We start from the raw sequence: 16,339 nt of genomic DNA, 5'->3' as shown, positions 1-16,339 counted from the left end.
TGTGGAATGTTCTGGCTTTGTGCTTCTTATATTTGATTATTATAAGGAAAATAGATAAAGCCAGTATTGGTCCTCGAGAAGGCTTTAGTCAAAGGCGATCTCTTAGGTGGACATAGAAAGTAGATGTGGAGTCTCATACCGATGCAGACCTTAGAGGTGTCTTCAAATCTAATTAATTTCATTTAATTCCATTCTATCTCAACAAGAGACCTCCGAGGTCCTGAAACCTTTTCCTTGTTTGCCCAACAAAAGCTACCACCTTCCACAAAAGACGCCAGTGTGTATGAGCGGTTGAAGTTGTTGCTGCCCGTTATTGAAACGTTGTATCTGTCTGGCGTTTGATTCACAGTTCGAGGGAAGCGAGTCTGTCTCCAGTACCAACCTATGTCAAAGGTCTCGGCCTAGCAGTGACCTAAATAACAGCTCTGTGCCTTCTCCCGCGCACATGAAAGTTCAGAGGAGCATATCAGCCAATCAGAAGCAGAGGCGCTTCAGCGACCATGGTACGTGTCCATTCAGAGAGAGAACGTGTAACTTAGAGTGCAAGCTCTGTGGGACAGACATGTCCACTACTAGTGTCTGTATACCACTGGCCCATATTGTGTCTTCTCTCTGATACGGTATCTGTATCTATGGCACCCAACGTATGGCCCTTCCTACATCGTCTGGAGAGCGCCAGGCAGCGATACGTAACCCGCGGAAGTAGCGTCTTATTTGGTGTTTTCATACAGTGTATAAAAACACTGAAACCAGGGGCCTGGGGGCCAGATGTGATACTCGGAGCCTCTGGGGTAAAAATGGAGGGTCCCCAGATATTATAATAACGCTCTTTGATACCAATGTCTGTCCTCAAATTTACAGCCGGGCCATCAATCCCACCGTCCGTGTCTTACACGAAGCGAGGACAAGCAAACAGTGTTGAAAGTGAGCAGAAAGAGGAGTGGGATAAGAACGGGTCTCGGAAGCTCAGCAGCACTACGGTGGGCTCCAAAGGAGAGGTGGCAGCCAGCCCCCTGACCGGACCAGAGAGGAAAAAGTCTACAACGGGCACAAGTGTAAGCAAACAGCGGAGCGCGGCGGGGACGACCTTTTTGTTGTTTATGTGCAATCAAAAATCTGAAATGAGTAGATTAGGTTTTATTTGATCTCGTTTTACATGCAAATCTATATATTACCTATAAAGTTTGTCCCAACAGGCAACCTAAAGTTGTTTGGCGGGGGGGGGGACACACTTTTAACCCCTTAATGACAAAGCCCGTACTTGTACGGGCTCAAAATGCATTGTTCAATGGTTTTAAGGACCGCCCATTGTCCTTAAGGGGTTATTGTTTCGTTTTTCTTTTATATGACATGGCCATTGGAAAATGACACTTATGCTTCCTGCTTTTTTTCTAAAAAAACAAAAAAAAACAAACCCCAATTAAGCTTTTTTTTTTTTTTTTTTTTTTTTTTTAATTTTGCCGCCGCCTTTATTTTGTAATCAAGAAGGGAAAAATCCTTCTCGATTTACAATAGCGCTGTATGTATCTAAACCCTTTTTGAAGGCCTCCATATCTGATAGCACCACCTCGCTTGGCAGTGAATTCCGTACCTTTATTGCCCTCACTGTAAAGACTGTTCTAGTCTCAGAGGACGACCTCTTGTTCTTTGTACATCTCTGTTAATGAACAGAACTAGAAACCTACTGACTTCTTGCTTCCTTCTTATGTTTTTAGAATAGCCTGTTCCCCGGCAGCGGGATGACGAGAAGAAACACTTACGTGTGTGAACGTACTACTGACAGACCCAATGCCGTACAAAATGGGAAAGATAGCAGGTGCGTGTTTCAATCCTGTCCCCCGGGAAGAATGCCTTCAAATAATGAAGTTGGTAGCCATCTAAACATACTTTACATTATTCAACAGAGCGGTCCTACACAAACTGTCTTCCAGCCCCAAGCGTGGATGCAATCTTTTTGTAACCTTTTTTTGGTGAAAAAATAAAAAAAAATATATATTTTTGGATTATAATAGCATCAGTGGTATCAATCAACTATTTAGTAATTTCAAACCACCAAAACTTGCATATTGTGTAAAATCTTTAACAAGGATAATAACATTTTTTGGACAATTTTCTTTCAACTTACCCTCCGTTCACCCCATACATAGTAGGAAGTTATTAGTGTTGAAACATCATCAGGGGTTTAGTTTCGGGAGTTTGTGGCCCAATTTTGGTATCTTTATGTAGATGGGCTTTTTTTTTTATTTTTTTTTATTTTTTTTTTGCATATCTCCAGTGGAGAGAGAACCATTAAGACATCTGTAGTGACGATATGAGAAATAGGTTTAGAATAGAGGAATATCTGATCCTTGGGTATTAGCGTTAGGAATATTATTACCATATTCATATTTTCTATCAGTTTTGCTTCTGAGAAGCTGGCAGGGGTTTATGGGATATAAACCCGCACGGAGAGCCCATGTTGCCCTCCTAGCATCCTAAAGAGGTCCTGGCCTCACATGTCCTGAACATATTTTTTTTAAAAATCCCTTTTATTGGGGTTTTACAAGAGAAAAATACATTTCATTTGGCCGTACGTTATATCTGCAGAGGATCGATTGGTAACTCTCATCTGCCCACATAACGTCTGAGCTGTCATCTTAACATTTTGATGAAATCATGGCAAGTATCGTGCTTAAAAATAGCACTAAACGATCTATTAGTCAGAGATAATAATGGGTTTCCGATCGGTGAAAATCACAGGTTTATTTAATTAGCGTAGGTGTGTCCTGTTTTATAGAAAAGAGGTTATCTCTGCCAATTAGTTATTTATATATATATATATATATATATATATATATATATATATATATATATATATATATATATATATATATATATACATATATATATATATATATATATATATATATATATATATATATATATATATATATATATATATATATACATATATATATATATATATATATATATATATATATATATATATATACAACTGAAGCATTTTAAGAATGTTAACAAATGTGCTCTCACATTGTGTTTACAGTGGTCACTATGGTAACAGTCTGTAAACATTTTGTGCCATAGTGTTAAAATTAAATTAAATTGACGTAATTCTTTCAGACCAGGGAGGAAGAAACTGAATGAAGATGAGGGTATGCAGGGTGAAAGGGCACCGCCAGTGAAGGGGATACCACATCCACACACACACTTATAGTTTACGCCCGCCATTTAATTGTTTACTAATTTATAGTCACGTTTATATTTTGCAGCTTAACAGAAATGTCTACGGGGACCGCAGCTTCTACGGGGACCGCGGCCCCCTCAACGCGACCTCGCCACCAGAAGTCTATGTCCGCCTCGGGGCACCCAATAAAAGTCACTCTGCCTACTATCAAAGACGGGACCGAAGGCTTTCGGCCGAGGTAATCACAACGAGATTTATAGAGAAGAAAAGGGAAAAAAATGTAAATTAAAAATTGTGATTACAATTTATATTTAGAAATAGGATTTTACTTTTAATTACAATTATTTCAGTTGCTTTTAAATGCTATCTGCTGATATACTCTTGTATCTGTATACAGCAGTGCATCTCAGAGAGTGCCTGCCACTTCCCCGTCTGCCCACAGTATCAGCAGCAGCACCACTCCAGATCGGACCCGCTTCCCTCGCGGAAGTACCAGCCGGAGCACTTTCCACGGAGAGCAGCTCAGGGATCGGCGCACGGCCACTTACAACGGGCCGCCGGCGTCGCCTGCCCACGAGACCAACCAGTTCTCCCATTCTAGAAGGGGGACCTCAACTGGAATCATCAGCAAGATCACCTCCAAGTTTGTGCGTAGGTAGGTATTGCAGGAGGGGGGGGGGGACTTTTTTTTCTGTGTAACAGGGTTTTCTAAGAATTCAGAAGTTATCTTAAGATGCGATTCCTGCTTTCCTTCTGTAGAATTGGTTTCCCGTTCTTGGACGTGGAAATACAAAAATATTATTCTGGTAACCAATTTTTATACCTTTTTTATTAAAATTTTCTAAATCTAAAATTTCCATTTCCATACCCACCAATTTCTTAGACGTCGGTGCTTTAAACACCTCTAATCAACCCATTCTTAATGGGACAGACCTATAATCTGCTCCTTTTAGGTAAATATGCGAGTCTCTGCCCCCATGGCTCTGCATGTTTCACGTTACCCAGTTCAGCCATTGGCACAGACGGGATCTATTCTGAATCCTGCACGTGGGGGAGAACATACTGAGAGCGGAGCATGCGTAATATAGCCAGCAGCGTGACTTTCATACGGCTTCAGCCTTGTAATACATCGAGTATGTGCCCAGGGCCACCTCTGGATACTGCCTGATCCTCTGCTAAAATTATATATATATATATATATATATATATATAATATATATATATATATATATATATATATAATATATATATATATATATGAGAGAGAGAGAGTTAATAAGTGGCCTTTAAATATTAATTGATGTTCTCACATGTCGGGTCCCACAGATATCGGTCTTCCTTTGTAATGTAAGCGTCTGTTTAATTTGTCGGAGCAGGCAGCGTCTTGATTTCAATACAGATTGCTCGGCAGAGGTTCTAAAAGCTGGTAAATGTGCAGCCGGTCAGGGAAAGGAGGTCACTTGCACGCTAGGATAAATATTCTAGATTTCGTAGGTAACCAGAAAAAAAAAAGTGTGAAGGAGTTTTGAAACAGAACATCAACCTGGTTCTGTAAGAAATGAGTATAAAGGTCCACTCCAGCACAGTTTCCATGTTGAATGGATATTGGAGTCCATTTGCATGAAAATTGGTGCTGGCGCTCTTAAGTTATTGATGTTTAAAGGAAAAAAAAAATAATAATAATCTGACACCTCCCCGACTGTCTCTACCAAAAGCAGGAAGCATTCATCAGTACACTTCCTGCACATGCTCAGTGCAACTCCCATTCTAGCCAGAGTAGCAGCATCCAATCACATGTATCACCAGCACCGGTTGCTATTTGCTGTTGGTTTCTGTAGAGGAAGCTGGGGGAGGAGTTAAATGACATAAATATGACTTCCGGGACCAAAACCTGAAAACTGCATCCACGCAAAAAACACTCAAACATGCAAAACGGTAAATAAAAGTAACGTTTTGGGGACTAGCGTTTTTCTTTGAAATATACAAGAATTTTCGTGTTTTAATCAGGAGAGGCTGTAGAACATAAGTTATGTCCTACAATTTACAATTCGGTACACTAAAATAAACATATGTAATGGCATTAAAGTTGTAAAATACTAATAAAAAATATTCTAATCATAATAAAGATGAAAATATATTAAAAAGCCATCTGATGTGTGCCATGGGAAAATCCCTCTCCGTTTAGTAATCTCTCCTCTGATTAAGTGGCAGATTTGTTGAGGCAGCTTTTGTAAGGGTGGAGGGAAAGAAAGATCAGACAGGAACATGATCAGATAATACTGGCGCTGCCACAGGCTGCCACCAGTCTCTGCTTCCATCAGGCAAATCTTTAATAATCTCCAAAGATCAGTGATTGACAAGGAGCCCGAGCTATAGTCATTTATGAATTTACTAAAACCTCTTTAACGCAGAGGCTTCTCGTATATTAATGTATAAATTAACAAACTCTACCCTCTGGTAACCCGCAAGAGGCCGAGCATAGATAAGAAAAAAATGCTTCACTTGTCTCCATATTGCTTTCGGATATGTCGGAGGCGTTGCTAAACTCCTCCCCCTACGACTTCGTTAAACGATAATACAGAACGTCTCTTGATACTTGTTTGTCACCTGTCATTGAATCTGAACCTTAACTTTGTTTTGAGGGATCCGAGTGAAGGAGAAGCCACTGGCAGAACAGACACATCCAGGTGAGGAAGCCGCTATACTTCACTGCGCATCTGGGCTGCTTTTCTGCAGCGACCATATCGTTTCTAACCTATTCAGTGTGTGCACTTCCGCCTCCGGACCATCGCTTAGCTTCTAAATGCTGGTGTTTTTTTATTTCTCATTTTATAAACCTTAAAGGTGCAATCCCACCCCCCTCTCCCCATTTCAACTCGAGTACAAAATTAGAGCCGCGTAACTTTCCTCTTCCCTGTTACAAATCAAGTACAAAATTAGAGCCGTGTAACTTTCCTCTTCCCGATTACAAATGAAGTACAAAATTAGAGCCGCGTAACTTTCTTCTTCCCGATTACAAATAAAGTACAAAATTAGAGCCGCGTAACTTTCTTCTTCCCTGTGGCTTCTCCCACATTTCAGATTATCCCCGCTTGTACACCCACACAGCATATTATTCAAGTTAATGTTGTTTATTTTTATTAATACAGTTTAGATATATATATATTTGTGTTGTATATTCCAGCTGCCTTGTCCTATGGTGTCTGTGGTAATAGCTTTACAGAGGTATTACACGGCTGGAAACAACATCCAGTGTCAAAGGCCCGTGTGCAGTCTGTTAAAACTATGCGGGTAGAGATCGGGAAGCGAGTTATTATTTCCTACTTGGCCCGACATTGGTATTCCAGGGAAGAATTGTGGAAAATAAAGGAAGTTTGCGCGGGTTGGATTAGGTGGAGTGTAGATGCTGAAAAATCTTTTTTTTTTTTTTTTTTTTTTAATTAAATGAAAGTAATAATAACACAACTGAAGCATGGTTTCCAGTAGCGGCTTCAGTTACAGTGTGATTCTACTTTTAATACGTTTACGGGAGACCAGCAATTTTCAGCTGGGCTGATTTCCCGTGACTATGTTCAAGAGATGTTACCGGTGACACCACGTGTTAAGCAGGGTGGACGCAAACGTGGTAAATCTGCATTAACTGCAGATGTTTGATATCAACTTGTTTCTTTTAACATGCCTGCCTAAATCTCAATTATAAACCCAGTCCCTGCATACCCTTAATTTTTTTTAAGGGGTCCAGATTGGGACACTTTTGTTGGGGGGGGGGTGCTATAGGCAGGAGGGTAGGACCAACCACCTTGCCTTAAGAGCCACCATGCTGTACTTGGATGGAGCACAGATCTCCAACAGTTTTACAGCTTCCTGGGCCGGTTATGGGAGACCAGAAGGTCTCCCCAACTGACTTAAGACTCCCGTTGCTCACGAAAGAGGGACAGCTCGGGCTTTCCGGTGAAAAATGGCGTGGTTTGGGAGTTATGGTCTATAGTTATGGTCTATACACGGTTCCTATGATTCTAGTCTTACCGCGGATCACAGGAATTTCAGTGCCACGAAAACCGGTTGTCTATCTCTGCTCTACAGCGTGAAATGTAGCCTCCTTCCCCCCAACCACCCATCGGCTACACTGGAGCTCTACGTCCGGAGCGCAGCGTTTCACGGGAAAGTTGTTTAGGGATTGCACCTTTAGGAATATAATTCTGACACTAATCACGTGTGATCTGTCTGAAATAACGCGCTTTTGTTTGTTTTTGCTTGGAATGGCTGCGTCCCTTTAAAACAGAGCTAGCAATCATGTAGCTCATCGGCTTTTGCTCTCTGTCACGAGGACATCTTTTTAAAGGGACAGTAACTCATATTTAATCGTTACGCATTTTTAATAAACGCTAACGTCGTGCATTTACTCCAAACATAAACCCTGTGTTATTCGTATGCTTTTCTGCTCGGTGCTTCCCTGATCTTAATGAGGGGGTCGCCATTGTGTGCATTTCCTGTAATGTGATGTCATCGAGAAGTATACATGGGCCTTCCTTGGTGTTACCGTAATCAGACTCATCATTAGCTATAAATTATCCCACAATTTTTATAGATTTAATATAATTGACGTAATTAAAAGAGAACCGCCATTTCTACTCCTAGACTTCGCTTTACATTGCTTGGGGCCATTGATTGCATTTCTTCCTGCAGGAGGGCTGAGCTGGCCCTGCGTGATGCATGGTTCAATGGGTACGTAGACTCGTTGATTTAACCATACATGATACGGGACCAGCCAAGCACTTTTTTCACAAGGATCGATCCTTCCGTAATATATAGTGAAGTTTAAGAGAAATAAATCCCAGAATTTTTAAAGCAGCGATTTGGCTGTTGCTATGGAAACACAATCTCTACGGTTATTGTAGCACTTGGTAAATTCACCCGCCGGCTGCAGAATTGCCCGCGGTTATTTCTTGTTATTGTCCTGCCCGCTTTAAATGCCCATTTATATATTCCTGCACGTATGGATTTTGCTGATCTCACAGATGATGTCACTAGGAGATGAGCAGATTTTATAACTTTTCTACATTGTATATATTACAGATTAGTGCATATACCATGTGAGCAGCTTCCTTCTTAGAGCTGCATGATTATTCCTCCCCATTAAGTTACCTTGTCCTGTGCTAAGTTACTGATAAAAGCTATGGATAGTAAATTCATGCGTCGTGTGGGGGCTTGTTATGTTATCTCTGTGTTAAGCGTGTGCGTCCTTGTATTTCTGTAGCTCAGTCTGATGGGTGCGAGAGCGCAGCTGACGTAAGAGGCCGATACTAACAAAAAAACGTATTCCTGATAATAAATAGTCACGTTTAATAGTTCTAATTATTAAACCAAATAAATGGGATTATGAGTCTTTTAAAACTAAGCCTTTTCCTTCCTTTTTATCAGAAAGCATCCTTGTCTGTATTCAGGGAAGATGAGCCGTTTAGGTGATGATTTCGGGGGGGACCAGAGAGAATCTGGGACTCCGTATTCTGTATCCCCTTTTAATGCCGCGTCCCCCTTAAGGCAGGAGTGAGTAAACGGTTATTAAACCCTGATAGATGTTACCAAATAGGAAGCCAATTTTTGGTCCGTTTCGGGCGTTTTGCCCCTCGTTGCTCTTCAATGTATCCCATTGTGTGTTTTTCGGCTGCCCCCCGATGCAGTTATTATTAAATCTCATTTTATTAGTTTTAGATACATACCATCTGTTATCTTCCAAAAGCTACCGGCAAATCCTGAGAGCCGTGTGGCATGTGCCATGGGGGGCTCATCTGCGGTGTAGTCCACGGACCCCGCTTCTAGGGCCCGTGCATGTGCTTCGAAGGAGGAGGCTGTGCTTTGGCCCAGGCCGTTGGTGTCATAACTAGACTGGAATTTGTTTAATTGGAGAAAAACGTTTTTGGTATAGAAATGGCACGAAACTTCCACCGATAATATAATTTTTGATATTTATAAGAAATATACAATTTATTGGGGTTATTTGATAAAAGTAGTACATTTCCTGATTTGGTTTGTTTTCGCTCCTCAGGAGTACATCCGGAGAACCTAAAGAGAGAGAAAGAGAAGACCAGAAGGATTCCAAGCCGCGTTCTCTGCGCTTCACCTGGAGCATGAAAACGACCAGCTCCATGGACCCCAACGACATGATGAGGGAGATCCGCAAAGTCCTGGACGCCAACAACTGCGACTACGAGCAGAAGGAGAGGTTCCTGCTCTTCTGCGTTCACGGAGACGCCCGGCAGGACAGCTTGGTCCAGTGGGAAATGGAGGTGTGCAAGCTGCCGCGCCTGTCCCTCAATGGGGTGCGCTTCAAGAGAATATCCGGGACCTCCATCGCCTTCAAGAACATTGCGTCCAAGATCGCAAACGAGCTCAAACTGTGAAGCAACAACTGAAAAGGAATGTTTAGCGTAACCTAGAACATCGGAATGTACTGGAGGATCCTATGCCGCAAGGGCGCAAACTTGGGCAACGTCGACCAGTAAAGGGACTCTTATTACCCCTTGGCACGTGAGCCTTTTTTCCATACGGATGCCGCCCTGACGGCAGTAAGGCCTCACGTCGCTATAATCAACTCTACAACTCAAAAAAACAACCAGTCTGTGACATCACGTGTACAGCGGAGTATCTAGAATGTTCTGTTTCGGTTCTACGTTCATAGAATTGTATCATAGACGACAAATTGCTTACCGCAAGCGGATCTTGTACAGCTGGGGTTAAGTTTCCTGTACAGAGATCGTCGCTCGTCGTTTTTGTTCTTCCTCGTTTGGTTTATGGAGACGATCATTTTATTTTTACGATGTAACGTTCCTTCAAAATCTTCAGCGGAAAGGAAGCGGTTTGTTGTCGCAGCCGTAGGCAATTATTATTATATATATTTTTTTTAATTATTATTATTTACACAAACGCTCCATTACGGTTATTTATAAGCTGCATCACATCCCTGCTGTACTTTAGGGGTCCTTGTCGTGAACCCTCCAATGAGCCTTTCATGCAAATGATCTCTTGTATGTAAATAAACGCATAATTAGCTGTTCCTTGCAGTATTTTAGAGGGAGAAGTATGATCATGTTTACAGTATTAAAAAAAAAATTAAAACAAAAAAAAAAAATAAGATTTACAGGCCAGTTGTAGAATTTATCATCCATAATGTTAACATTGTAATTCTGGGAAATCTGTTTTTATCCCGGCATCGTCCAAATTATTAGAGAATGTAAAACTACAAATAAGTAGAATGTAGTTAACATTTTCGTTGTAAACTTTTTGTTTACTTGTTAACGGGCGCTTTTGGCAGAGCGTATGCTCGCACTCCCACGATGCATCGTTCAGGAGCCGCATCCAAATGACGGCTTGTGGATATTGAGCTTTGTGATCCGTTCGTAGGCAGCCAATGGTCTATACGTTCTTGATCTATACATTTGCTTAACTGTTTGGCCAGCACAATGTAGATAGATACCATTAAAAAAAAAAATGCAATTATTTGAGGACTTCCGTTGAGAAACAATAGTATTGATGCCAGCTCGCGATGCCGCAATGCATTACTTACACTTTGAGGGTCAGGGTCGCACGGCCTATAATATGCTGGAAGATCGGAAAAAGGAGTAATAGGGGGGCATTTATTAAATTCTGTGGGCTATACCTAAATATACCCCAGAGACTCATTTTTTTCCTCTCTGAGTCCCTTATCTATCTGCCCACATTCCTGCCCGTATAGACAGGGGCAAGAAGGTCACAAGAACCATAAGATGAAGCTAGGATGTGACTTGTGTGTATAACCAGTGCTGATCGCGGTGTTAATTTAAAGGTACAGTACATTATTTAACATAGAAACACGGTGCTTCGCTTAACGTGGAGATCTTGGAGCCTGGCGATGCAGAAAAGTCATACACAGATGTAGCCACCTTCCTGCCCCAACAATATATTATTGCACCCAAAAAATTTTTTGCGCGATTACTGGAGGATTGCTTATCTGCTTTTGGGTTCTGAAGATACCCTTTTTATTCTGAAAAATAATTTTAAATCCTTGCTTAAACCTATAAAAAAAAATAGGGGATTGTTTAATGTCATTTATGCAATTTCTGCCTTTTGGAATTTAAATGAACTTTGTCATTTTCTTTTTTTCCATAAAACATTTAAATGTCAGGATTTTGTCCTTGGACCTCAGTGCTCTCTCCCCTATAGATTTTTAGGCTTCTTTGGCAAATACTTTAAAAGCCAGGCATTTATTGCTCAGTGATCATATTGTCCCTTTAATTTCACTTAAAAATATTCAAATTCTTATCTGGAGCATTAGTTATTAAAAATAAAAATAAAATAACCCTGAAACCTCAAATACAGTCAATTATGATGAGATCTGAATCCCCCTCCCCCCCCGATCTGCTAGAGGATTAATATTTTCTATAATGTATATGTATGTATATATGGCTTTGCTGGATATATATATATATATACATATATGCGGCTAAGAGTGATCGTACCTATAACCTGCACCCCACCGGAATTGAAGGGGGGTTTACTTGTTGACTCCAGGCAGGGCCTGAGAGCGTCCCCTTTGTAAATCCCCCCGTTCTCGACACTTAAAGCAACCGAGCACGTAATTACTTATTCATGCGCACGTGGTTGTAGAATTTTGTTCTCATGTATCCAGCGCGAATATTTTATCCTATCTCTCATATTTATTCCAACTCATTATTGCTTGTAATGTGACGCTTTTTAATAAGTGATCCCCGGGGAGAAAAAAAAAATCTGTATAAATATATCATTTTATTATTATTATTTTTTTTTTTTTTTTAATTATTAAAACAGGAAAACCACTAGTGCTGGTACATTTTAATAAACGTGTTATTTTGTACAGAGCTAACCTTTTCGGAGGTTGATTGTGCAATGTTAATTAATGTTGTATAGATTGTAACCAATGTGTGGGCATTGCCCCCATCCGCACACTTTTAAGAAATCGGTCCGTCAGAAAGCCGTCAGTTCTTTTCAGAAACGCAACCGAAGCTGTGATCAACCTATTTCTTTGTTGATTATTGTTTTCTTTTTTTTTTTTTTTTTTTATTATATATATATATATTTTTTTGTTTTTGTATTTGCCATCAATTTCTGAAATGGCTTCCTGGTTGAAATGGACTTTAAAAAAAAATCCGTACTGTACTGTGTGATGTAACTTTATTTTATTTTCTAATGTTTCAGTCAACAACAAAAAAAAAAAAATGGAAGTGTATTGTTGCCTTAGAGAAAAAAAAGGGTGATTTCAAATATTAAAAAGAAAAAAAAAAGTTTAGCCTCCCCCTTTTATCTAGTGTACTTTAATGACATTTTGATGCAAGATATTCACTGCGGTGCACTCTATTAAAACCTACTTGAACAGTTCTCGTAATAAAGTTTTTGCCATTTGATGTTTTGAGAGGTTTTATCCGATCAACGGGTTCTTCCTAATTCTTTCCCATATTTGCCAGAAAGAGACAAATCACGTTCTTTAGTCTTTTTGGTTTAACCCCTTTAGTAGTAGTGGGTTTTTTTTTGTTCGTTTTTTTTGAGTACCTTAAATAATGGATTTTTGTTGCCATTTTTTACCTTGCAGTCAGACATTCATGTTATAACGGTGCACCGGTGCTCAAGCCGCTTAAGCTATCATTAGGAGAAACCAGCTTCTGCTCCCACCTGATCCAAAGGTTGGCTGTACTGGTACCTCCTAAGGGATATCTTGGCACACCTAGTATGAGGGTACCAGCATGTATATAGGGACATGAAGGGGTTAAGAACCATCTTAAAGCTGCTGCTCCATCTAGGATGCCTCATAAAATATCCCCAACGTATCCTTGTGTAAAGAGAAGTAAAAAAGCGAAACCTGTCTGCCCTTTTATTTTCCTCCCAAATGCACCCCATCGCCTAAAAATTCCATTGTAATGTTTATTGAGATACTGGTGCTGCTTAGAAACAGAGTCCTGTCATTCTTCCAAAGCCTTCCTCTGTGTTGCATCGCAGCAGTCTGACCCCCTGCAGACAATGTCCTGTGATGTCAGGAGGCAGAGCAGTGCAGAGGGAACAAAATAAAAGGCTCCGTTAAAAAGTTTTCAACGAGAATCTACAGAAAACGACATTTTAAAGCAGGAATAAGTTTATTTAACATGCAGTAGGACATCATTTAAGAAAGAAAACATCTGCCCGTTTCTCCTGCTGTAAAGACTCGAACCTTAATCAGTCGCTGTTCTTGTCTTAGATTCCGGAGCCATATGCCATATCCCAGGGGTGGGCAATTAATTTTCCCATGGGGCCACATGAGAAATTGGAATGGTTTTAGAGGGCCAGACCTCTACAAACTACAAACTCCGAAGCCTTGTCCATTTTGTTAACTTATGTGCTGTTTAATAAAGTTATTCAAGCCTACGTCATTGGTAGAGGTGCTTGAATAAGTAAGGCCTGAATAACTATTAGCACAGCACAGAAGTGAACAAAATGAACAAGGCTTCGGAGTGCATACCGTATTTTTCGCTCTATAAGACGCACCTGCTGATAAGACGCACCTAGATTTTAGAGGAGAAAAAAAAGGAAAAAATATTTTGAGCTAAAAAATGGGCTAAAATATTTATTACAATAACTGAATAAGCTATGAACACAGTAAGACACACGCAGTAAGACACACACAGACACAGTGAGACACACAGACACAGTAAGACACACACAGACACAGTAAGACACACACAGACACAGTAAGATACACACACACACAGTAAGACACACACACACAAACACAGTAAGACACACACACACAGTAAGACCTCCCTCCCTAACCCCCCTTCTCAGTATCTCCCCTCTAACTCCCTAACCCCCCCTTCTCAGTATCTCCCCTCTAACTCCCTAACCCCCCCTTCTCAGGATAACCCCCCCCCCGCCCCGGTCACTTACCTTAAAACAGGAGTTTAAGGTAAGTGACCGGGGCGGGGGGGGACACCGGACTCATTGGTGAGTCACCAGGACACTCTTTGCGGGCCGGTCCGAGCTATTCAGCGGGCCGGATGTGGCCCGCGGGCCGTGCTTTGCCCAGGTCTGCCATATCCCATATCCCATGCACATTCCCTCAGTGTATTAGCCTCTGCCACTTCTGCTGGGAGGCTGATCTACCACCCTCTCAGCAAAGTACAAATTCCTTAACTGTGATCTATGACCTGGTTTGTAATGCATAATAAAAAGTCTTAGTCATAAGTACCTTTTAATGCTCGTCTTGTTCAGTGTCGACGTAATAAATGAATCTGATGATCAGCTTTCCAGCGCAGGGCTGCAGCAGGTATGGCTTCCAGCTGCCTGACTTACAATGTTCTATATAGAATATGCCTCAAAACTCAACTTTAACTCCTTCAGGACCAGCGCTATTTTACACTACAGCAATTTTTATACATTTTCTTGTGAGATTTTTTTTATTTTTGTAATCTTTGTACCTAACCCAAACATTATCTAACAAATTCCCCCAATAACGGACTCCCCACAACAACTAAAACCAATTAAATATAAAATAAAAACAAAAACGAGCCACAAAGGGCTGCCAGGTTTCTGCCTGTCACTAGCCATTGTCCTTGGTTCTCAAAGGGTTAACATTTAGTGGGTTTTTTTTTTGGGGGGGGGGGGATTAGTTCCACTTTTAATTTTCGGTTAATAAAAGTTGGTCTAGGCGCCAGAAGCTCGTCACGAGGTCCGGCTCCCCGGCGTGGAATTTATCCGTCTTTTTGATGGGATTACGCAGGACTAATCACATGGGGAGCGCTTGCTTTGTAGCTCCAGTGTTTGATTTTTTTTATTTATTTCTTTATTATTTTTTTTAAACTTTTCTAAAAATTTTTATTGATTTCTTCCACTTTTTTTTTTTTAAAAAAATCATTAAATTAACACCGGTTTGTAACATTTAATGTATATCTGATGTAACATTAAAAATGCAGTGTTGGTCGTGGACCCTCCGAAAAGCTGCAGAGGCGTCTTCTCAAAGTAATGCTTTGCTGAGATTCTGGCGCATGTACGAAATCGGTGTCACAGAATAATTGCGTGATGCCGAGGGACACATGCTAAGGGTCACGCGTTTAAGTGAACAGTAAACTCTGTTTTCATTTTATTAACATTCCTCCCCTGATGCCCCTGTTTTGGAGGAGCTCAGAATGTGCGCGGGGTAAGAGTGTATCACGGTGTTCTATGGTCCTAAAAGTCACCATAATGTGCACAGAAACAGCAGGAAATTGGTTTATTTCCATTGTGTAAGTAAAACACATGATTATGCTTTAAATGCTTTAGTTATAGAAGTACTGAGGTCTTGTTCCATCTTAATAAGAGACCTTTGAGGTCCCAAAAGCTTATAGAACTTCATATCTTTTTTTTTCTACGATGTCCCGGCTTCGACTAAAGAATCTATTTTTTTGTGGGTTAGTGCGGTTATATCAACTTTTCTTAACGTACTAGAGAGAGCAATTAATATTTTTGTGTTGGTTGGGGGGCAGGAACCGGTTGGTCTGACACAATTGGGGCTCTCTAGGAAAATGAGAAATCTGTCCCCAAGGCCTACCAACTGTGACATTAACCCTGGCGTTACCGGCTCGTGGGAAGTGTGATACTTTCCAGTACCGTGACACAGAATTTTAGGGCATCGGAAAATTGCCCTAAATGTGCCTAGACTGTAAGCTCTTTGGCTCACACAGGGCAGATAGCTGGTGGCTAATAGGCCTGTGCACTAACCAGTTGGGTCAGCTATATTCTGGCCCTTCTATTAGGGGCAGGAACACCTTACAAATCCTTCCACTTTTGTTTCCATTCAATTTCAGAACTTCAAGACTGGAAAGTTGCTGAAACAATTTACACCTCATTGAAGGGTTAACGGTCCTTTTGTAGATCTCAGATCTCTAGGACTGAATAAAAACAATCGTTGATGGAGAGGGGATATCCTGTCCAAGATTTTGCAGATAAAGTCTTCTAAAAGTAGGAGGAAACAATGTGCGGAGACCCCCACCGTGCTACAGGACAATACATGTTGTCATTACAACAGCAGGGGGCAGGAACTAGACAGTCCCTGGGGACAAGGGGTTAAAGGGCTGGAATTGCAGACGCCGCAGTACCCCTGGTTTACCACTAGATGGTAGACGAGAGCAGACACAT

The 16,339-nt window shown here is 40.9% G+C and overlaps 1 protein-coding gene across 2 annotated transcripts in view; it reads left to right on the top strand.

The window, feature by feature from the left end:
• The window catches only part of MARK1 (microtubule affinity regulating kinase 1), a 47,832-nt gene extending 37,513 nt beyond the window's left edge, over nt 1–10,319 (top strand). Inside the window, exons 12-18 of one of the 2 annotated variants that reach the window (XM_053459655.1) lie at nt 350–503; nt 862–1,055; nt 1,716–1,816; nt 3,273–3,425; nt 3,585–3,842; nt 5,830–5,874; nt 9,234–10,319. In XM_053459655.1, the coding sequence (XP_053315630.1) occupies nt 350–503; nt 862–1,055; nt 1,716–1,816; nt 3,273–3,425; nt 3,585–3,842; nt 5,830–5,874; nt 9,234–9,588 (1,260 nt within the window). In that variant the 3' untranslated portion in view covers nt 9,589–10,319. The remainder of the gene's footprint in view (nt 1–349; nt 504–861; nt 1,056–1,715; nt 1,817–3,272; nt 3,426–3,584; nt 3,843–5,829; nt 5,875–9,233) is intronic. The other variant, XM_053459656.1, reaches the window with a different exon arrangement.
• Nucleotides 10,320–16,339: the final 6,020 nt, after the last annotated feature.

This window comes from Spea bombifrons, chromosome 3 (assembly GCF_027358695.1).
Source record: "Spea bombifrons isolate aSpeBom1 chromosome 3, aSpeBom1.2.pri, whole genome shotgun sequence".
Classification (NCBI taxonomy): Eukaryota; Metazoa; Chordata; class Amphibia; order Anura; family Pelobatidae; genus Spea; species Spea bombifrons.
This window is presented reverse-complemented; position numbering and strand designations above follow the sequence as displayed.